The following is a 22,811-nucleotide window of genomic DNA, read 5'->3' on the forward strand; positions in this document are numbered from 1 at the left end:
AGATGTGGCACATATATACAATGGAATATTATCAGCCATAAAAAGAAACGAAATTGAGTTATTTGTAGTGAGGTGGATGGACCTAGAGTCGGTCATACAGAGTGAATTAAGTCTGAAAGAGAAAAACAAATACTGTATGCTAACACGTATCTGTGGAATCTAAAAAAAAAAAAAAAATGGTTCTGATGAACCTAGGGTCAGGACAGGAATAAAGACACAGGCATAGAGAATGGACTTGAGGACATGGGGAGGGGCAAGGTTAAGCTGGGATGAAGTGAGAGAGTAACACTGACATATATACAGTACCAAATGTAAAACAGATAGCTAGTGGGAAGCAGCTGCATAGCACAGGGAGATAAGTTCAGTCCTCTGTGACCACCTAGAGGGGTGGGATAGGGAGGGTGGGAAGGAGACGCAATAGGCAAGAGATATGGGTATATGTGTATATGTATAGCTGATTCACTTTGTTATAAAGCAGAAACTTAACACACCATTGTAAAGCAATTATACTCCAATACAGATGTTAAAAAAAAAAAAAGCAGCTGCCTGGGAAAAGCCTTCTGGATGTCATTTGTGATAGCAAGAGACAGGAAAAATCTTAAACCTGAATTTATGGAAAGGGTGAGCAGAATTATAAAACACTTTACTAGAGTTCAGATGCCTTTACTACAAACAATGGCAGATTCAATACCAAGGTACACCTTAAGACAACATGTGGTATTTGATTCACTACATTCTTGAGGCTATTACAGTACACTTTTGGGAAAACAGGTGGTCTCTGAACTTCAATGACTTCCCAAAACAGTGACTTAGACTACCACGGGAGCCTGTAAATATAGCAGCTTTTAAAGAAATTCAGAATGATCTGCTTAAAATACAATCCAAAGATCAAGAATCAAGCTATCATGTAAGAAGTTAAATAGGTACCGAAATGGTCATTACGAACTAGCTTTAAAAAAAGAGAACCTACATTAGGTCTGTATGTATGAATACAGAAACAATCCCCAAGATACATTGTTAAATTAAAAACACAAGGTATGGAAGCTATTTGTATAGTATGCCAAGAACACAAGGTATGGAAGCTATTTGTATAGCATGCCACCAATTATTTTAAAATAAATGCGGACAGCAGAACTAAATTCTACACATTATATACATGATCTATGTCTTATGCTTGTATATCCATAGAATATTCTGGAAGAATACTCAAGAAATTGATAACAATTGTTTCAAGGAAGAGGAATCAAACTCAGGGATGGGGTGGGAGGATGACATTGTTCCCACTCTCTTCTTTTACTATTTTCTTTTTTTTATACAAGTAGTTTGATTACCTATCCAAAACAGTTAAATAAATAGAACCCCACTTACTTGCAATTTTGGATTTAACTTCTGAAAATCTGAAAGATAAAAACCAATGATGAGGTTCATTATTTGTGACAAATGTACCATAGTAATTTAAGATGTTAATAAAAGGGGAAACTGGTTTGGGGGGTACATAGGAACCCTCTATACTAAATATTGTCAGAAAAAAAAGGAAGGAAGCAGGGGGAGGGAGGGAGGGGAGGGAAAGACAAAGCCAGAGGTGAGAGAGTACTGATAGTAGGAAGCATGCCATGTAACAAAACTGAATTTGGGCAATCCAGATGGGGTCTCTGGTTCTCACTGAGGAAATTCACATTGAAAACCAATTCCCCCACCCCGTTTTTTAAATTTTTTAATTTATTTTTTGATGTGGACCATTTTTTTTTAAAGTCTTTATTGAACTTGCTATAATATTGCTTCTATGTTTTGGTTTTTTGGCCCAGAGCCATGTGGGATCTTTAGCTCCAACCAGGGATCAAACCTGCACCCCCTGCATTAGAAGGCGAAGTCTTAACCACTGGACTACCAGGGAAGTCCCACCAATTCCCTTTTAAAGGGAGGAATTCTGTATGAGGCATTAACAATCCAGAAAGCCCCAACAACTGGGTTACTGTCCCTACTCATATTCACTGGCATTTTAAATTCACTTGATATTTGTCTATTTTCCCCTCAGCTGGGATTTCCTCATATGACGTTCCACTATTGTTACTTAAAGAAAAACAACTATAAAATAAGCATATACAAATGAGTTATTTTAAAACTAGAAAAATAAAATAGAAGCCATAAAAAGGACCCAGCAATGTGCCTAGCATTCAACCTCTGCAAATTCAAAAACTAAAATATCATACACTACCATACACTAGAACTTTTTTCAAATCATAAGTATCCAGGGGGAATGCACAACATGGAAAATTAATGTTGAGAGATCTTATGTGATTAGTTTGAAGAGACAGGAGAGTGGCTGGCAAAAGAGATGCCAAAGACAGATGAAGAAGCTAATAATTTAAAGATCTATACAAAATTGATATCAAAGTCACAGTGGATCACAAAGTATGATAGGCCATACTGATCTTTGTGAAAAAATTAAACTTGATTAGGCTATATATTCAATTCTAAGGCCTGATAGGCTAAAACAAAACTGTAAGAGAAGCATGTAATTGAGAAGCAGAAGATGAGTATATGCCTCTGTGTTTGTAGGGGTGGGAGACAGATGAAGCCAACAATTATGATGCAGTTATTGTGAGCCACATATTTTACCCATTTAAGAAAATGGTTTAACTCTGAAATAAAGTTAAAGAGAGGTTTTTTGTGGGTGACATTAAAAATCATTGCTCATAATGCTGGACAAGTATGAAATTATTAATAATAGCTAAATGATAGATGATGATTACTGCTAATCCTTTATGATGATACAAAGTTCAGAGTAAAATAAGATATATTTGGGGGTAGGGAATTCACTTTCACTCTATGTTTGGGACATAATGGACAAGCTTTAAGTATAGCAATACATTTACATTCTACCTGTACCTCAGGATTTTCAAGTATTACCAAAAGAATAAAATACGTATATTATCTGTTAAAAGGGAAGACATTTTTTCCAGATATTTAAATGGCAGAACCACTGTTAACAAGATTTTATTATAGAGTCTGACATTCCATGAACTAAAGGAAATCATGAAAGAATTTCCTTCTCAGTGAAGTTCTTTTAGGATGAAACCATTAATACCTAACTTAGCAATGGCCCCAGGGCCTTGCATCTAAAACAGGACTTCTTAACCTGAAGTCCCTAGGAAGGAGCCTACAGATAGGCTAAAGGGTCTAAAACTCCATGAAATTGTATACAACGGCCTGTGTATCTGATTTTTTTAAGGAAATTTCATAGCTTTCACCAGCTTTTCAAAGGGGTCCAAGACCCCTAAAAGCTTAACAATTCTCATGTAGACAGAAGAAAAAGGAGCTCAAGAGCCCCATGTTTAAGCTTTCTCTGTCCCCTTCTAGTCTGTTGATCAAAGTCCAAAAAAAAAAAGAAAATTCAAAATCTTACTCCAATTTCAAAATTCTCCATCAATTTTTTTCAAAAGAAAAACATAAGATTGAAATTATTTCAAGATATATCATTAAATTTAGTTGTTAAGATACCACATTTTTTTCAATCAGCTATTACATACTGTACCTGTACAAAGGCAGTCCTCAATAAGTTCTTGTTGAATTAATGAGCAAAATCATACAGGAAAAAGTACAATTTTATTCTATACACTACACCATATACCCAAATTAGCTCTTGAGAAATAAACTTGCCTATCAAAAGGTAACTCTTGGGCAATTAGGTGCAACTTCTGAATGATGTCTGCTGCCTCCTTTATCTATTAAAAAACAAAAGCAATAATTTTACAAAACCTTTATACATATCAAAAAATAATTTTATATTTAAAAACAGTAATATTCTTCTATGTATGCCCACAGACCCTCACCCAAACAATTTTCTTTAAAAAACACAACAAATAAAATCTTATGAGCAACAGGAATACATCTGGGGTATCACCAATAATGAATCAATAAAACATAAATATTTGTCATTATTGTACTGAAATCTTGTGATTTTATAATGCAACAATCCCTTCCCAATGAAACCTGTAGTTCAAGTTTACTCCGAATAAATTCAAATCATTGATTGCTGAAAGTAAGTTTAAGTATCTTTTGAGTTTGTGAAATGATAAACAAGATTTATAAAAATTCAGATCATACTGCTGTATAAATCCCATTTTAAGTGAAGAAAATAACAAAATGCCTGTCATTTAATGAACATATCAAGTTATAAAACTTGTTATAAAAGCAAAGATTACGTTTAATATGAAGTTTCTAGAATGGAATATGGTAAAGAAATGTTTGTACTTATTCAAGTTGTGGAACTGAAGGATTTAGGCAAGGGGTCCAAAATTCTTAAAATGCAGACATTTGTGCTTATTCACACTAAATGTATAGGGGAGTTATATAATGTTTACTTTTTAAAACAAATTTCAAATAAGTATTGAGTTTTATTTTGGCACACCTTTAAGTAAATGATTTTATGATCATTCACTTTCTTTTACACTAAAAAAAAAAAGAGAGAGACTCATACAAACGTGAAGGAAGAGCTGAGAACATTAACAAAGATCTTTCTAACCGAGTACTCACGTGAAGTCTGGCAAGCAACTATGGAAAACAAAAGCAGGACCAAACGATATTGTTGTTTTGCCCAACAATAGTGAATACAGATAGCATTTCTGCTTCAGTTATCTCTTCTCTCCTAGTCAGCATGTCACTGTCATTTTCAGTTACCAGATGTTCACTCTATTCTACTGAACATGGGCACAGATACCACTGCATTATCTCTTTTCACCATGCCATTTGGTTGTACTAGCAATGTCCACCCTTTTCTCCTCACCGATACTCCCTTCAGAAAGGACCTACATACATGTTTTATGTTCCTATCAGGAGTTTGTTCTTGTTGTTTCAAGAGATGGAAGTGTCTGCAAACTTCACTTAATATAGTAAGAAGTACAGCAGAGTAAATAACACTTGATTTTATGGAATTCCCATAGGTAATTATTTTATAAAAATTGTTTCAAGCACAAGTAGCTCTTAAGGTCATTCATCAGTTGAAATATACTATAAAAGTACAGAAGCTTTCAAAACCACAATCTAATAACTTGCTTATATCTGCTACTGATGTTAGGGTAAGGTGAGAGACCACCCATGCTAACAGGTTAAAGATAATCAGGGCCATCAGGCATTATCTACATGAAGAACATTAAGTTGTGATGCTAAGAAGAGAAACAACTAACATACTCTGTAAGGACAGAGGTAAGAGGGAATATATACTATGGTCATAAAATGGGTTTTTTTTCCCAGAGAAGAAAATTAGAAGATTCTGAGAAGCAAAGATTTAAAAAAAGCAAAAATGACTTTGGAGCAGGAAGAAAAAGGAAAAAGATGGTTGTTATCTTTTCGCATTCTAATTCCTTCCAAAATCACACACCTCCCTAACTACATGGGTGATTTTCCTTTTCTTTCCATTGGGAAGGTGGCTGGCACACAGTGCAGAAATTGAGATACTTAGAAGTTTATCTAATAATTAGCAATCTAATACCATATATGATGTTCCTAAGTGTAGTTAACTGTGATAGTACCAGGCCAAAAGTAATGATTCAACAGTAACCCAAAACTTATGGGAGATATGAGAGAAAAACAAGACAACTGGGAAAAGAGGACTAGAGTATAAGAAAAAAGGAACAAGATGAAAGAAAATGGGATATGGTAGACAGTGAAGCAAAGGAGAGAAAATAAGAGGAAGTAGCTTAAGCACTGTTAGCTCTACTTGCTCTTCAAAAATTACAGACAGCTAATGACCAAGTGAATGAAGTAGCAAGAATATGAAGATTTCTTCTTTCAATCAAAATCTTAAAAATTAAGAGACAATAGTAATACCATGAACTACACAATTACTTGATAATTAAAATGTTTAAAGAAAAGTGTAAAAAACATAATTTCATTATGCAAAACATTACAAGCAATACAAATCAGGATAAAAATATGTGTAATCATTCAATTTTAAAATATTTATTTTTCTCTAGATTCTAAATGGCTGCCTTGAGCTGCATCAAATAAACAGACCAACTCACACTGGGTAAAATATCGGCATTTTCTTTATAACAAAACATAAATATACGCTACAGTCCAACAGGTATAATCCAAGGTAACCCAAGGTATAAGACTTGAATTATATACCATTTTATATATATATATAAATTTTTTATATGTATAAATATGTACTTTTATAATACATTAAAAATATGTATGTTTATATTTAGGAAACATAAAATAAAAGCATTCCATAAGGTATCCTGAAAAACAGTTCAGTGTTCAAGTCGTGTGTGTGTGTGTGTGTGTGTGTGTGTATACACTATTATACATAAAAATCACGTGAATATATAAAAGCTAGATATTGCCAGTATTTTACAAGTGTTTAAGTATGATAATGTTCTTGATGTTAATCTTATCAGTTCTACTTTATATTACAAATGTAATTCCTGAAACTCATTATTTAAAATACTGCCTTTTCTTTAGAGGAGTTACCTCTACATATGTAACCATTCCTTTTAAAGATCTCTAAACCTTATAAATTCTATACCCCTATATAGTTCCTACTCACAAAAAAATGTGTTGCTTAATTCAAAGTGAACTTCAGTACTACTTAGTTTTTAAAATTTCACTATCTGAGCTATCCCATGGAGTACACTCAGAAAAATTCTGGAAGACTGAATTCAACATATTAGTGGACAATGTCACTATGTGCATATACCATCCATAAGAATGTCTATTTTTTCATGCATTTTGATTTTTTCCCCCGAGGGGAAGAAAGTGAGCTAAATAACCTCTTCCAAGATTGTAGAGCAGCCAACACCATGCAACCTTAGACCAGGATTAAGTGACTAGTGCTATAAAAAAGATTAACATGAACAATTAATTCAGATTTTTCTATTCTCTTTGATCCAAAGTATGCTTTAATTCTTTGTAAAAGATCTTTATTCAAGTAACAAAAACTAGAAGCTCTGAATTCCTTGCACAGAAAGATACTTCAGCTTGTCAATGATTTAGGTCAGCCCACCCCCTCACTCAATGGAATGTGCCTATCAAATTCTGTTAATATTAAAAGTCAATTATGAGAAAGAAATATTTATTAAAATAGTTACCTCAACATTTCTAAACGATACAAATTTCATAAACAAAAATGCCAGGCAATCCAACTAAAAATCTGAATATATATAGTTGATCAGTAATCTGTAGATAAGTGTACATTTCAGAATAAAGACTTTTAATAAGTCACCTACTCAGTGATTTGAAGTCTGACTCTGGAAAGTAATAACTGCAGTTCATAATTAGGGCATTGTTATTAATGCTATAATTTGCTTTTATCCTTCTGACAGTGCTCACCTTTTCAGAATTTGTAAAAACATCAGATTTCAATTCTCCATCTAGAAACTCATTAAAGTATTTCATCAATTTCTGAGCCTCTACTGCCCGTTGTCTGGGTGTGTTTACCCCCTCCAACTGGTCTCCAAGGTGACAGACCTTGGTTGCTACATAGCTGATGTGCTCATCTAGTTCCTGGAAATGTTGGAAGGCAACCTAGGAAAAATGTGAACAAGCATAAAATACAATCAGAGAACCCAGATTAACTACAAATACTATCATTATTGCCAAGGGGAATCTGCATTAGAAGTATTTGGAATCTATCACCTTAACTACTTAAAAACACATTATCTTATGTAAATTACTGACTTTATTATTTTCTAACAGTTATACATGCTTAAGTGAAGGAATCTAAATATATGAAATCTGAGCAGAAATCAGCTTTCTAACCCCTAACACTAAAGAACAAAGAGCCCCTGGGAGGCAGCAATGCTAAACATGCTCTTCTAACTACATTTACAAAGGGCAATCAAGTTCCACATCAGGTCCAGGCTGTGAAAGAGGTTCAGAGGTTCCAGATTAAGTTTAGGGCCTAAGAATGGCTAAGAAGCTTGGCCTACTTACCCCAGAGTCAGTCTAGAGATCTAGTTTTACTCCCAAATGGACTGAGGAAGAGTTCTGCACATGCTTTTCCCAGTTACACCAGCATTCTCATTAGGGTATATACCTCATGACTTTTGTGAAGCTTCCCAGACCAGGTTTCCTCTAGGGAAAAACTTCATCCAGGCAATAGTTGGTCTGGTATTATTATTTTGCTTTATGATTAAATGAGAATGCAAATAAATACCTAAATATCTAAGCTAATCATGATCCCCTAAAAATACAGGTCTACTGAATTATCATTCTTAAAAGTTTGCACTGTTAAAGAGAAAGCAAGGACCACACTGTAATGGATACCACCCCATCCTAAGGGAGTACTGTGATCCCAAACTAACACTCAGTAGGCAAGCAAGTGCACCAAGAGTGCCTGATAACAATTCATTAACATTTTATCCCATGAGATGGGAGCAGTATAAAGAAACCTCAACAATTCTGTTGCATTAGATTTTTTTTAAAAAACTGAAAACTGAAAGGAAATAAAGATATTAAAGCCTGTATAAACTACTCATTATTTAACTAACTGTTTACCTGATTGCTTTTCTGGAGATCTTGTACCTTCCTGGCAAATTCCTTAGCTTCTTTCTGACACTGTTGCTCTAGTTTCTCTACTTTCCTTTGAATCCTTTCATCCATTATCTGGAGTTCTTGAATATGATTTACAAATTCTTCTAATAATCTAACAAAGGAAAATTAGAATATGTATCAATCCATCTATAACTGATCACTAGGAAGTGACCAGTTCACTTATAATTGTAAATAAAGTATTAGTGAGCATTCCTTGAGGTAAGGATGAACATGTTAATTTTCTCTTCAGCATCCTGTTAGGGATTATCTCTGACATAAATGAAAACCTCATATGGAATCTCCATTAACCCCCAGAATTGAAACCAATTTTATAGAAATAGTTAAAAAGGTAAATCGTACTATATAAAAATAATACTGTGCATTCCAGGGTATGGTGAATTTTTGTTCCTCCAATTTACGATACTTAAAACAACATATTCAACATGTTTTATTTTAGAGGTATAGCCAGCCATTTCTAATTTATTACTAATTGGAGAAAATATTAAATTCTCATAATGCAATAAAATCCCTTCCTTCATATCACTTAAAGTCCTTCTCTAAAATAAAAGAAACATAAAAGGAAAAAAATAAATCTCAAACTTCTAATGCTTCTTCCTTTTATTGGCCAGTTGTTAACTCCCTTTACATGAATGTTGAAAGGAATTCCAACAGTCACCTCTATTCCAGATACAAATTTGTAGTAGATTGGGTCTATGAAAAAAAAATTTTTACTTCACCTTTTAGGATCAAAAGCTTCAGGTCCCCCTCTAGAGCCTCCTCCTGGGGTTCTCCATACAAGACGTTCAATATACTCATCTGCCACAAAAGGCTCCTAGTTTACAAAATAAATGTTCCTTTAAAAAGTTTCACAGGCCATGACTTAATACTACTTACAAAAATGAAACAGTTTGTACCATGTGAGAACTTAAAATTAAATTACTAATTAAATATATCTGTATTATTAAAATGTACAGGCTTTTTCAATTTAAAAAATCTTCAATAAACAAATTACTTAATGAAAATTAGTATATTAAAATATTAAAGAGTATTATGAGCAGGAACATACCAAAGGAAAAATGAGCAAGGGACACAAACAATTTATAGAAGAAATACAAATGGCCAAGAAACATGAAATATATACAGCTTCACTAGTAATCAAATAAGGTCAAGTTATCACTTTTTTTTCTTCTTTTTGCCTCACAAACTGACAAAGTTTTTCTTTTTCCTTAATTATAATATGCATACAAGAGAGGGTAAGCTGAAATTCACTCTCATTATTGTTAGAAATGTTAAAAGGCACAGTATTTTTGGAGGACAGTAGGTAACATTTTGGTAACATCAAAGTACTACAAATGCTCATACCCTTTAACCCCAGTAATTCTACTTTTAAAATTCTAAGGGAAAAAGCAGATATGAACACAAAATTTTTGTATTATATATAACTCTGAAAAAGTATTACACAAATATTCAACAAAATCATTATTGAAAAATTATAGTAAACTTACAGGATAAAACAATTATTTTCCTATTAAAATCATGTTGTAAAAAAATTTAATGAAATGAGAAAAAAATGCTCATGTATAATATCTGATATTAGAAAAGCAGGATAGGACTTCCCTGGTGGCGCCGTGGTTAAGAGTCCGCCTGCCAATGCAGGGCACACAGGTTTGAGCCCTGGTCGGGGAAGATCCCGTATGCCACAGAACAACTAAGCCCATGCGCCACAACTACTGAGCCTGTGCTCTAGAGCCCTGAGCCACAACTACTGAAGCCCGCATCTAGAGCCCGCGAGCCACAACTACTGAAGCCTGTGTGCCACAAGCAAGGCTGATCCATCTAGTGTCAAAGCCAAAGATCTAGCTTAAGAGTGACAGAGACCAACTCTGAGCTCCTAAAACAGCCCCATCCTTCAAGTAGGCTAATCAGCCATGTGGTAGCAAGTTGACTACACTGGGCTTTTTCCATGCTGGAAGAGTCATTCATTCTAACAGGAATAGAAACATTCCAAATTGAGTTTGCCTATCCTCCAAGGAAGTGTTTGTTCTCCTGGCATAGGATCTCACATATCAGACCATGGGACCCATTTAACAGCAAAGGGTGTGACCATGGAATCAACTGGTCATATCATAAACCATACCACCCAGAAGCTGCCAGTCTGATAGAGCACTGAAAGAGCCTGCTGAAGGTATAACTGAACTACCAGTTCAGAGACAATACTCTATAAAGATGGAGCACTATCTGCCAAAATGCAGCATACATTCTGAATTGAAAACCTTTATATGATGCTGTGTCCCCAACAGAAAAAACACATGAGCCTGGGAACAAGGAATAAAATCAGAAGTGGCCCTGCTCATCATGACTCCCAATTTGTTCTTGCTATTCCTGCAATTCTAAGGTCTACAGGGTTAGAGGTCTTAATCTCCAAAGGGGGAATACTTTTGTATGGGAACATAATTAAGAGTCCCAATAAACTATAACTGCAAGTGCTGCCTGGGCATTTGGCTGCTTTTATCCAGCAAATAAAAAACAAGAAGAGGAGTGACCATCTTTGGCAGGGCAACTGACATCATCAGAGGGAGGCAGGGTGGCTACTATACAGAGGGGGCAGGGAACAATATGTTTGACACACAGATCTCCTTGTAAGGATCTTGTGATACTCCCTTGACCAATCCTGAAAGTACACGGACATGTGCGCAGCCCCGGCCTAAGAAGAGTATGGTAACCAGTTAAGCCACCTAAAGCAGCAGACATACTAGCTGAAGGTGAGAGGGAGTTAGAATGGAGAGTAAAAAATGGAAAGTGATATCAAGTTGCAACCTGAGACCACATGCAACAGTAGGGGCCATAGTTCATCCCACTAACCACCTTCTAATTTTCCTCCAGGATAAGAACCCCAACTGGAGTCTAGAGGAGGAACTCCCCAAATGTATGTGAAGACATAGAGCCTAGTGGCACAGGGGTGGTCTGAGGTGGACACGTGTCATCCAGATCTCCCTTCAAGAAGGGTCTTGCTCTAACTGCTAGCAGTGCTGTCAGCACAGAACCTTCACCTGGCAGTATTTTCAGGGATCCACTCAGCTGCAGAGAGCCACTTCACTCAATGTCATACTTTTCTCAATGTGGTCTATATCCAATGACTAAATAAGATGGGGATATAAAGGCCTGACCACTTTGGTAAAAAGCAGGACAACTCTGATACGTAATTTTAGTTCCAGATCTTCCCACAGGGATCATCACCATTATCACTGGGCCAGCATTGTACTGCTACTTCTCCTAAGGCCCAATCTTGCTTCTTTACCCTGTCCTTTCACATGTGTTTATCCCAAGCGTACTTTCTAATAAATATTCCGCACACTAAACTCTGTCTCAAAGTCTGCTTCTCTGGGAAAACCTGCAACACTGTACTAGTCTAGTCAAGAGATGCTAATGACTCAGATGAAAGTGGCAGTAGAGGGGGTACTGTGATGTGGCCCGGTTCATGACATTTTAAAGACTGTACTCACACAAAGTGCTGATGAATTGGATGTGGGAGAAATTTTAAAAAGGAATCATTACTCATAGACGTCTGCAGCCTGAACAACTGTATGAATGGTAAATGGTGCCATTTAGTGAGAATGGGGAAAGAGATGGAAAAGGGAGTAGGGATGTAAGAGTTCTATTCTGCATATGATATGTTGAAGATGCCAATTAGATATACAAGTGAATATGCAGAAGACAGAGTCAGAAAAATAAGTTTGTATTACAGGGAAGAAACTGGCATTAGACATAATCTTAGAGTTATTTAAAACCTCAGAACAGGATGAGATCATCTAGGAAGAAGAAGGGCATGCCAACATGTGGAGATAGGAGGAGGAAAGGGATCCAACAAAAGACAAAGTAAGGGGGACCAGTAAAGCAGGAGGAAAACTTAGGAGACAACAGCATCCTGGAAGCAAAGTTCAGGTTTCATCTGCAGAAGCAATCAAATTATCAACAAGAGTTTAAGATAAATCAACTACTGATTCCAATGGAATGGAAGTTCCAAAAAAGCAAAAAACAAAACAAAACCTTTGCTGCTTATAAAACCAAATAAATCCCAATAATTTACTTTCTAATACTTAGCATTGCTGCAAAGGCATTTACAATGAGAAAAAGATAGTCAAATTAACAAATTCTCCAAGACCTCCAAATGACCAAGTCCTCCTAAGAGGATTCTCAAAGATACCTGTAAACTATTACCCCAAAAATCTTTTAGAATTTCGTGAACCTGACCAAGGTATATCTTAATCTCTATTTTTCTGTAGTAATTAAAAGCAAACAGCCAAAACAAAAACAAAAATCTAAGTGTGTACCACAAAGATACTATCATATTAAATTCAACTTTACATAATTGATTACTGTGTTGATCTATTAAGCTGATTTCCTATTCTTTACAAATGCTACCAATTGTAATAAAAACTTGGAGTTTGTGGTCATTTCTATTAAAAATTAAGACCTCAAGCCCTTGGACAGGAACATAAATCCCTAATTTAACATTGTTTCCTTGAGAAAATCCAACCAAATGTTTATATTTTCTTATAGTAGCTTTCCCAAAAATAGATCCAATAAAATATGTTACAGCCACCCACAAACTCAAAGAACCTATAATATTTTCGCTTGCTTAGATTAAAAAATAAGGCTCAGGGCTTCCCTGGTGGCGCAGTGGTTGAGAGTCCGCCTGCTGATGCAGGGGACACGGGTTTGTGCCCCGGTCCGGGAGGATCCCACATGCCGCAGAGTGGCTGGGTCCGTGAGCCATAGCCGCTAAGCCTGCGCGTCCGGAGCCTGTGCTCCGCAACGGGAGAGGCCACAACAGTGAGAGGCCTGCATACCGCATAAAAATAAAAATAAGGCTCAGAGGATTTCAGAGAGAAGTATTTCTGTGTCCTATTAAACCAACTAACAGGTGGGTTCAAGTACTTCCTATATAAGGTGCTTTTCTTAAATTCATTGTGCAGACCACTGCCAAACTAATCTTTAAAACACTATATTCCCTTTTAGTCAGAAACTTCCCTATGCAATTCCTAAACTATGAAGTTTACACTCTTAAGTCTGCCCTTGAAGTTCTTATATTACACTACCTAACCAAATTTCTTTGCACCCCAAAATGAACAGGTACACTACCAGCAGCCTCCTCTAGTCTTCTTTTCAAACCCATGCTACTTCTGCTTCCTTACCTGTGACCAGGTAACTCAACCTACAAGGATACTTATGGGGAAAGGGTTCTTTCCCTAGATGATCTCCACTGATTTCTTTACTCTTAACCCCTATGAGGCTTAAAAATTCAAATGCCAACACAAAACAATATATTACTGCCATTTTGTCATTTATTGTTTTATAGTAACATTTGTAAGTTTTTCTCTTCTCCACAATTAAATTGAAAGCAAAGTCAGGATTTGTCATACACTTCTCTTGCTTTCCAGCTGTGGTCAATAGAACAATGTTGAGCACACCATAGATGCACAATAAATCAAACCACTTGTTATCGGGGCCATGGCCAAATCCCCTGCACAGGATCTTGAAAATCAAAACTTGCTTCATAGATCCAAAACCAAAAAGGCAGGACCACCACCCTCCACTCCAGAAATAAAAAAAATAGGCATTCTATGGTGTTATAAATCCAAGATTCTACCAGAAACCAAATATGAACTTTATGCAATTCTGGCATTGGAACTAAATGAATTTTATCACATTTGGCTCTCCTTTTAACCACATTTGATTTGATTTTCATGAGACTATGTGTTTCATGGTGGATTTAAATGAATTACATTTATTGAACATTGATTCTTTTGAAAAGCACTACAAACGTTTCGTTTCGTTTCAGACTAGCAAAATGGGATTCATCCTACCCATGGAAAGGTAGAAAGAAAGCACACACAAGACAACTAAGGGACTAAGTGATAAGCGTACTAGGAGCATCTTTTGTTCCAGTGGTCTTCAACCCTGGCTCCTCACACAGACCTCCTAAGACTCTTGTAATTTCCGGAGTGACAAAGGTGATAGGAGTGGTTTACACAGAACTCCTAAATCCCTTGGAATCTCCTGGGTAATAGGAGCATCTTTTGTCCTACTGAAGCAACTCTTGGTGGGCTCCTGTATGGGGACTGGTCACCAGAAAGATAAGCATGATTAGAAGCCTGGAACTTTCAGCCTCACCCCTTATACTCTGGGAAGGGGAGAAGGGCTAGAGATTGAGTTAATGATTATCCCTACATGATGAGACCTCCATAAAAATCCCTAAAGTGTGGGGTTCAGAGAGCTTCCAGGTTGCTGAACACATCAAGGTGCTGGAAGGGTGGCAGCACCCAAGAGAAGGGAAGTGCTGCACTCCTTCCCCATATCTTGTCTTATGTACCTCTTCCATCTGGTTGTTCCTGAGTTTTAGCTTTTTATAATAAACCAGTAATCTAGTTAGCAAACTGTTTTCCTGAGTTCTGTGAGCCGTTCTAGCAAATTACTGAATCTCTAAGAGGGGGTCATGAGACCCTCCAATTTATAGCTGTCAGTCAGAAACACAGGTGACAACCTGGACTGCAACTGGTATCTGAACTGGGGGCATTTTTGTGGGACTGAGCCCTTAACTTGTGGGATCTGATGCTAACTCCAGGTAAACAGTATCAGAATTAGAGTGAATTGTAGGACACCCAGTCAGTGTCTATTGGAAAACTGAACTGAATTGTTGTGGAAGAAAATCCCCACACATCTGGTGTCAGAAATGAAGTAATACTGAGAGTAGTGGTAGAATGTTGAGAGAAGAAAGAGTTCTTTTTTTTTTCTTTGACTCCAACTAGATTTTTAACTCAAACCATCTTTTAACTCCAGTACCTGGAAGGATTTCTGGCCTAGGGTAGGTAAGGTAAGGTAAGCTAAATGTTTACTGAATGAATACATTTTCTCATATACATGATACTGTAATTGGTGGCGAGGTTCTACAAACATTTGTTTAATAGCTAATATGTCTAAAACAAGTAGCATTTCAGCACCCTGAAGGTAAAGGAGTGGTCCTTACTTGTATATCTCATGTTCATTAAACATATTTAAATAGTTAATTGAACAAGAGAATAAGTCTTTTTCAATAAGTCTGTTTAAATAGCTTTTGTTACTTAGTTTGTAAATCTAAGAGACATAAATATGTTTTTACACAAACGTGTTCTTAGCTATTCAAATTCTAATCTGGAAGTCAAATAGCCATTGTCACCACAGTCAAATTACATGACCTCAAACACTATTATCAAGGCATCTACGTTTACAAGAAAAAAAAATCAAATTTCTAATCCTGGCATTTAGGACCTCTACAATTAAACCCCGATTACCTTACATAGCACTATTCTTCTTCATGCATGCTATATATTTCAGCTAAAATGAACTCTTCCCTTGTCTCTGGGGTCTACAGTTACCTCCCTTTATATCTGGACTTTTATCGTCTTGTCTGCTTTATACATATATATATAGTTATATATCTATCTTCTCTTCCCTTATTTAACAGTAAGGGCGAGTTCTATATATAACTCAACATTTTCCAAAGTATGTTCCATAGAATTCACAAAACTAACAGTAGAAAGTAAAACAGGCTCATGGTCAAAGAAGTTTGGGAAATGAACTTCTTAGAATATTTAACATACTAAGGTATATTGTAAATCTCTAATGAAACAAAGCATGCCCATACCCCAAACTTCCTTGGGCTCTGAACCATTTGGGTTTTTTGCAGCACATCTCATAGGATTAATATGTATACAGCACACCCTTTGAGACATGCAGCCTCATTAACTTAGTAGGTACTCAACAAATATTTGTTGAATGAATGGGTAACGGATCCTACTTAACAAAGAACTTTCCCATAAAGGTAGCTTGCCCAAGCAGAAGAATAGTCATTGTCTCCAGAAGAATGACAGGAGAGAAAAATAGCAAGTGAGAAGGGAGTACAATGTTCTCAGTAGTGCAGTGAAAAGAGAGGAATACTTATGACAACAAAGAAAAAATTTACTATCCTTATCCCCGCCACTTTTTATAAAGAGGACATAATCCAAACCACATAGGAATTCCTGTTTACAATGTCCAACCTGAGGTGATCATTTAGAAACACTGCAGACAGAACTTTTAAACCATTTCTGTCAATTGAGGAAATATCCGGTAGTTTGATTTTGTTGTATGAAGGTGTTTATGTTAAAAAGGAAGTCTCACAGGACCAATAAGATTTTAAAAGAAATAGGATTAACACTTATGAAATTTCATGGATTCAAAACATAATTTTGTATTGATTTAACTTGTTTTTCAATGTGAAAAAATTAAAACACAACTCAGTTTATTGGTGCATTAAAGCCAGGATGCAAAAACTAAATATCCTTGACTACATCCTGACCTCTGTTTTCCACAGTTCTCCAGCTGTGACTAAGAAAGGGAAGCAAGAGAAAAAGCACTCTTGACTTTCCTACAACCTAGGTCCTAAGGCAAAAGCAACAGGAAATGGCGGTGACAAACGAAGTTTGGTTTTTGTTTTCTTTTTTCCTTCTCCCTCTAAAGCAAAGAGACCAACTTTTCACTTAGGGATGAAAACTTATTCAAGAGTAGAATCCACTGTAGGGATGAAAAGATAAATACACTTCTTAATCACGACTATTTACCTTTAATTGTAACTATTAAAGTAATATGCCTTTAAAAAAAATTTATTTATTTATTTATTTTTGGCTGCCTTGGGTCTTCGTTGCTGCACGCGGGCTTTCTCTAGCTGCGGCGAGCGGGGGCTACTCTTCGTTGCAGTGCAAGGGCTTCTCACTGCGGTGGCTTCTCTTGTTGCGGAGCACAGGCTCCAGACGCGCAGGCTCAGTAGTTGTGGCGCACGGGCTTAGTTGCTCCACAGCATGTGGGATCTTCCCGGACCAGGGCTTGAACCCGTGTCCCCTGCATTGGCAGGCAGATTCTCAACCACTGCACCACCAGGGAAGTCCCTAAGGTAATACGCTTTTAATTTTGATGAAACAACATACTACATATGGTCAGGAAAGAGAAAGTCACATGAGTTAAGATCCATAAGCATGTTCAAGGTCGTTCTATGAACACTGTGGACACAGGTCTAGTCTGTCTCTATCATCACTGGTAACTGAATATTACCTGCTATCATAACTGGAGTCACTGAGTTAACTTAAACCCTAATTTAGTTTAACTACTTTACTAAATGGCAAGACCCTAGAAAGCTAAATATACTACAGATACTTCTCTACCTCCTCTCCTTCCCCCATGGTGGGGGCAGGGGGAACAGAAATCAAATATATTTTCAAGGAAGTATATGTGGACTCATGGGATCAAACATTCAAAGAAAAAAAAAGACAACTGGGAATGTCAAGCAGGATCCATAAGCCCAAAGGTTAATGCCTTCTGAACTGTATGACAAAATAACAGTTTTCTATTAGTAGCTGGCTCGTCCCATATTTCATTATATTAAAGGCTTCAAGTTCATACACTGTTTTCTACCTTTACAAAAATGTGAAAATAAAACAAGGAACTACAGAATTACTTAGTATCTTGCTCAGGAACACACAGTAAAAGCTTGTAGCAAAAAGAATGTCTCCCTGCTCCTGTGTCAATCAATAAACAGATGGCACAATTTTGGAGTTAGAGAAATTAATGTAAAATATACCCCTACACTTAAATCTGAGGAAATGTAATTAATATTTCCCAATTCTTTCTTACAATTATATTCCTTCACTCATAAATTACTATCTTATTACAACTTATTATAAAAATGCCATATACTATTCCTCAATAAATGCATTATCTATCCAAAAGCTGATAGAAACCCAAAATATAGTTAGCTAACAAATGAAAAGTTCCCAGTTGATATAGAAACTGTGGCATTCAAATTTTAAGCCAAAAAAAAAACAAACAAAACCTGCTGAATCTCACGCAGAAAAAAGGATCCAATTTTCACTTATGGAGAAATTATCTATTGTCAACTGCAGTCTTCTTAATTATTTCTTACACTTTTATTATTCAATATGAAACACAAGCACACATCAAAAAGGTTCTTCCTTCCCCTTCCTTCACATCTCAGTTTTCATTTCTGTCACAAAAGAGGATCCCCTACACGTTGTTAGGTGGTCTAATTAAAATTTTCCTATTCTATTATCTCAAGCATCACAGCTTCTCACACAGGATTCCCCTAAACTGAATTTTAAGTTTTAGAGACTGAAAACGGTCCAAGAAACACATTAGAATCTCACTGTCTCACGCGTTAAGGATTCTTTTTTTTTTTACATCTTTATTGGAGTGTAATTGCTTTACAACAGTGTGTTAGTTGCTGTTGTATAATAAAGTGAATCAGCTATACATATACATACATCCCCATATCCCCTCCCTCTTGCGTCTCCCTCCCACCCTCCCTATCCCACCCCTCTAGGTCGTCACAAAGCACCGAGCTGAGGGGGGTTATAATACACTTCAATTCCTCAAGACCCGAACACAAATGTTAATTTTAGTTTTGACTTCCTTCAGTCGGAAAGGGCTTAGTAGGCCTTTATCGTCGTAAAAAATACTACAGCCTTTTCAAATGGAAGGGTAAACTCGTAGGCAAGTGAGCGCCGCTTCCAACACTGGCTAACGTAGTCATTACTCAACCACCAAAAGCGCCTAGTCGTCCCAACCTCAAGGCGGGGTGGGGGGGCCCTAGAATATCACGCGGGGATCCAGGCGACAAGACGGGGCTCGCCAGACCTGGATCAGGCTCCTCTTTCCGCGCCCCAAGTCAGCCCTTCCCACTCTCATCCCGAGTTCATCTTCCAACGCCCAAACCCCGAGGCTCCCTTCCAGCCGCGCGGACAAAACCAATGCTCCTCCGCTGGGACTCCGGGATTGCTCCCCTGCCCACCTCCCGGTCCCCAAGCCACCCCTCCCCCCTTTCACGCTCCGCCCGCGCCGACAAGGGAGCTACCACCCCACCCCTTCCCCTTCTCACCTTCCTTCGCCAGGGCTGCTCCCGCAGCCGCGAACGCCCGCTCCTCTGCCCGCCCACCTCGCTGCTCGCACCCCGGGCCCGCCACTCCCTGAAGAGCTGCGGAGACCCACCTCGAACAGCTCGGCCGTCGTGGCCATCCCGGCCGGCTGAGAGGCTCGCCTCGTACTGGATGCCGTCTCTTCTTCACATGCTGCGCCTCAGCGGCGCCGCGCACAGGTCTCTGCTCGGCTCGCCAGCTCCGGCTCCCGGCCGCCGCGGGCCGCCCCGCTCCCCGCAGAGCCCAGGCAGGGCGGGAAAGCGGCCATGAAGCGAAGCCGCAGACGCCGGTCAGCTGCCTCCCGGCGCCGCCCGCGCCGCTCCCATTGTCACCGCCTCGTACGCCGGAAGTGGAGCTGCGCGCGCCCGGGTGGCTGTTGGGAGGGGCCGGCAAGGGGGAGAGCAGCAGGCGAACCGCGAAGAGGCTCCCCGCGCGGGCGAGTGAGGCATCATGATCCTTGCGGGCTACCGTCCCGGAAGTGGACTCGAAAGGAAGAAAGTAGCAGGGTTGGTGGGGATAAATAGATTTCCGGAGGTTTTAAGGGCGGACTCACAGAACTTTTTGTGGCGTGTGTTGTCCAGCGCGGACTCAGAGGTTTTAGTGACTTCACCTGAAGGAGTTAGCTTCTCTGCTGAGCCCGACCTGTCTGTGGTGGGGCAGAATGTGGCTCTAGTTGCGTGAGCCTCGGGGCTTCTGGTAAAAGAAAACGCCTGAGAAAGCTGGTCTGCGCTCTTCTTCGGTGGCCACCTTAGCGAAGAGCTGATGCCTTAGTGGCTTATCATGGCCCAGCGGGCAGTGTGGCTCATAAGCCACGAACCGGGAAGTCCACTTTGTGGCACCGTCAGATTCTCCAGGTAAACGCAAATCTAAATCCTCAGGCGTGATGGATCGGACAGATGGATGGTGTAGCGTAGTTTTGTGATGCTGTGTATCCCTGGTCCGACACCTGGACAAGTTACTTAACATTTGTTTCATCTGTTAAGTGGAGATTGTAATAATACTACCTCATAGTGTTGTGAGAATTAAATGAGTTGATGCCTGGCACATTTTAAGTATTATGTATTTTCTCATATTAATGTTACTGTATGGTAACTCCACCTACGTAAGATTGATGTAGAGATGACGAAAGGAAAGGAAACTTCCTGAGCAATAAACATGTTTCACATTTTTCTACTTTAATAAAAATCATTCAAGGACATTTTAACTCATATTTATGGAAAGTTCTTGCTGAGCAGTATCAGGCTGTTACTTTCAGCTTATAATTATTTTTCATTCCCAGAAATTCTCAGATAGTTTACTTTAAAGTTCCTAATTGTTGAAGAAAATTGCAAAAGTACAAAAAATTAAACTGAATTCACTTTTTTAAAATGGTGTGAGCTGATCTGGTTCCACTTTTAGAATTTGCCACGTTTTATCAAACTAGCTCTGTGAAGAGAATATACAGTAACTCACTGTAAAATATGGGTGGCAATTGAGTGATCTGTTTCACCTTTTGTTCTCAGTGGTGGACAGTTCTTTCTTGCAAACATTCGTTCTTCCCTGAGAAAAGCTCTATAGTGAAGTAGCTAGTTCTGAATCCAGATTGAGGCTGACAAAGATGAGTGTAATTTTAAGGAAAAGTGGTAGGCAATGTGGATATGAAAAATTCCCTCTTTCCTACCTTAACAATTTTTGTTACTGAAGGCATCGAGCCTTGGAGTTTACCATTTTCTCTGGGATACCTGGCTTACATTTGTTGTTCTTCTTGTACCTCAGGAGGTTAATAATCTTCAATATGGTTCATCAGCCTTATTGGTCCATCCATCCTAGGTACTCCTGCTTTACTTATATATTCCCTTTGGTATCTTTATCCTTTTGTTTGTGTGTTTGTGTATATATTTTTCAAATTATACAATTAAGTGTGCTACAGATGTCATTCCCTTTTCTTACGCTTGTCAGATTTCTCAGCACTATTTTTAGGAAACATCCAGGTTACTTTGTGTTCATCTAGGGCAACACTGTCCAGTAGAATTTTCTTCAGTGATGGAAATGGGAGATGTTCTAAATCTATACTGTCTAATATTGCAGCTACTGGCCACATGTAGTTGTTGAGTTTTTGAAATGTGGTTATTGTAACTGAGGAACTCAGTTTTTAATTGTGTTTCATTTTAAGTTTAAATAGCCATGTATGGCTAGCAGCTACTATACTGGATAGTGCAGATCTAGGCCATTGAATCTACTTGCTCTGTAGTACTCCATGGTTTACATCTGTCACATTTTACATCTCCCCTTCCCCTGGTGATGATCTCCCAGATTGCCCCCGACTCAGCTATCAAAACGGTGCTGCAGTAGATAACCTCAGACAGTTACATGGGGGCATATCTATAATGATTTTGACTAAATATTACCAAATAATTAGCTCCTCAGAATACTTTGACCAGTCTACACTCTCATCAGCAGTATCTATTCTTTCCTAACACTTACTCCACTTTTTGCCAGTACTGGTGTAAAGAATACCTTACTTTCAAAAAAAAAAAAAAAAAAGAATACCTTACTTTCATTTGCATTTCTCTGTGTAGCAATGGCCTTTGGGTTTCCTCTTACGTGAATTGCCTGTATATATCCATTGTCTGTTTTTTTCTGCAAGAGTTGCTGTTTTTTTCCTGTTAACTTGTGGGAGTTCATTGCGTAATCTTGATATTAGTCCTATGTCATTTTTAGCTATTATAGATATTTTATCTTAACTTATTGTCATTATCAATTAACTTTTCATTACCCTCGGTTAAACAGAAATCCCTAGTTTTGTTGCAGTCAAAGTAGTTAGCCCTTTGGGGGAATTTGTTGAAGTCTTTTCCTACCTTTATTTCCCGAAGATATCTTACTACATTATTTCCTCTTGACTTTATAATTTTCTCTATTATATTTAGGCCTTTAATCCGTCTGTAGTCCATCTCTGGATGTGGTGTTAAGTAGTATTCTCATTTTGTTTTTCTCTATGCTGTGGGGCAGTTTTCCTGACATCATCTTCCAAACAGTATGTATTTTCTTCATTGATTTCTGGGCCTGTTGATAGTAGTTTATTATGTCTCCCATATAAACATTGGTCTGTCTTAGTTCTATTACTTTGTTCTTTGCCAGTACCATAGTGTATTTATATCTGTGGCTTTGTAACTTATTTTAATATTTCGTAGAGGTAAGATTTTTGTACTGTGTACAATAATAAGTTTCTTGAAGAAGTTGTGCTTGTTTTCAGAGTTCTTTCCCACTGTGCTCAGAATATTTCAAAAGAAA

General features: G+C 37.7%; 3 protein-coding genes across 6 annotated transcripts in view; 1 reads left to right on the forward strand and 2 right to left on the reverse strand.

Moving 5' to 3' along the window:
* The window catches only part of EXOC5 (exocyst complex component 5), a 50,192-nt gene extending 30,302 nt beyond the window's left edge, over positions 1-19,890 (reverse strand). The window contains exons 1-6 of one of the 2 annotated variants that reach the window (XM_004279313.4): positions 19,615-19,890; positions 9,276-9,370; positions 8,503-8,650; positions 7,336-7,530; positions 3,661-3,725; positions 1,369-1,397 (exon numbers count right to left, since the gene is read on the reverse strand). In XM_004279313.4, coding sequence (XP_004279361.1) covers positions 1,369-1,397; positions 3,661-3,725; positions 7,336-7,530; positions 8,503-8,650; positions 9,276-9,370; positions 19,615-19,641 — 559 coding nt within the window. In that variant the 5' untranslated portion in view covers positions 19,642-19,890. Of the gene's footprint in view, positions 1-1,368; positions 1,398-3,660; positions 3,726-7,335; positions 7,531-8,502; positions 8,651-9,275; positions 9,371-19,614 lie in introns of those variants that run through there. The other variant, XM_033404695.2, reaches the window with a different exon arrangement.
* Positions 1-22,811, reverse strand: part of CCDC198 (coiled-coil domain containing 198) — a 496,778-nt gene that overhangs the window by 282,376 nt on the left and 191,591 nt on the right. The gene's annotated exons all lie outside the window — the stretch shown is intronic.
* The window catches only part of AP5M1 (adaptor related protein complex 5 subunit mu 1), a 43,287-nt gene continuing 40,380 nt past the window's right edge, over positions 19,905-22,811 (forward strand). For 2 of the 3 annotated variants that reach the window (XM_012536543.3, XM_049706254.1), the window contains exon 1: positions 19,905-20,395. In XM_012536543.3, the coding sequence (XP_012391997.2) occupies positions 20,322-20,395 (74 nt within the window). In that variant the 5' untranslated portion in view covers positions 19,905-20,321. Of the gene's footprint in view, positions 20,396-22,529; positions 22,555-22,811 lie in introns of all 3 variants that reach the window. The other variant, XM_049706255.1, reaches the window with a different exon arrangement.

This window comes from Orcinus orca, chromosome 2 (assembly GCF_937001465.1).
Source record: "Orcinus orca chromosome 2, mOrcOrc1.1, whole genome shotgun sequence".
In the NCBI taxonomy this organism is placed as follows: domain Eukaryota; kingdom Metazoa; phylum Chordata; class Mammalia; order Artiodactyla; family Delphinidae; genus Orcinus; species Orcinus orca.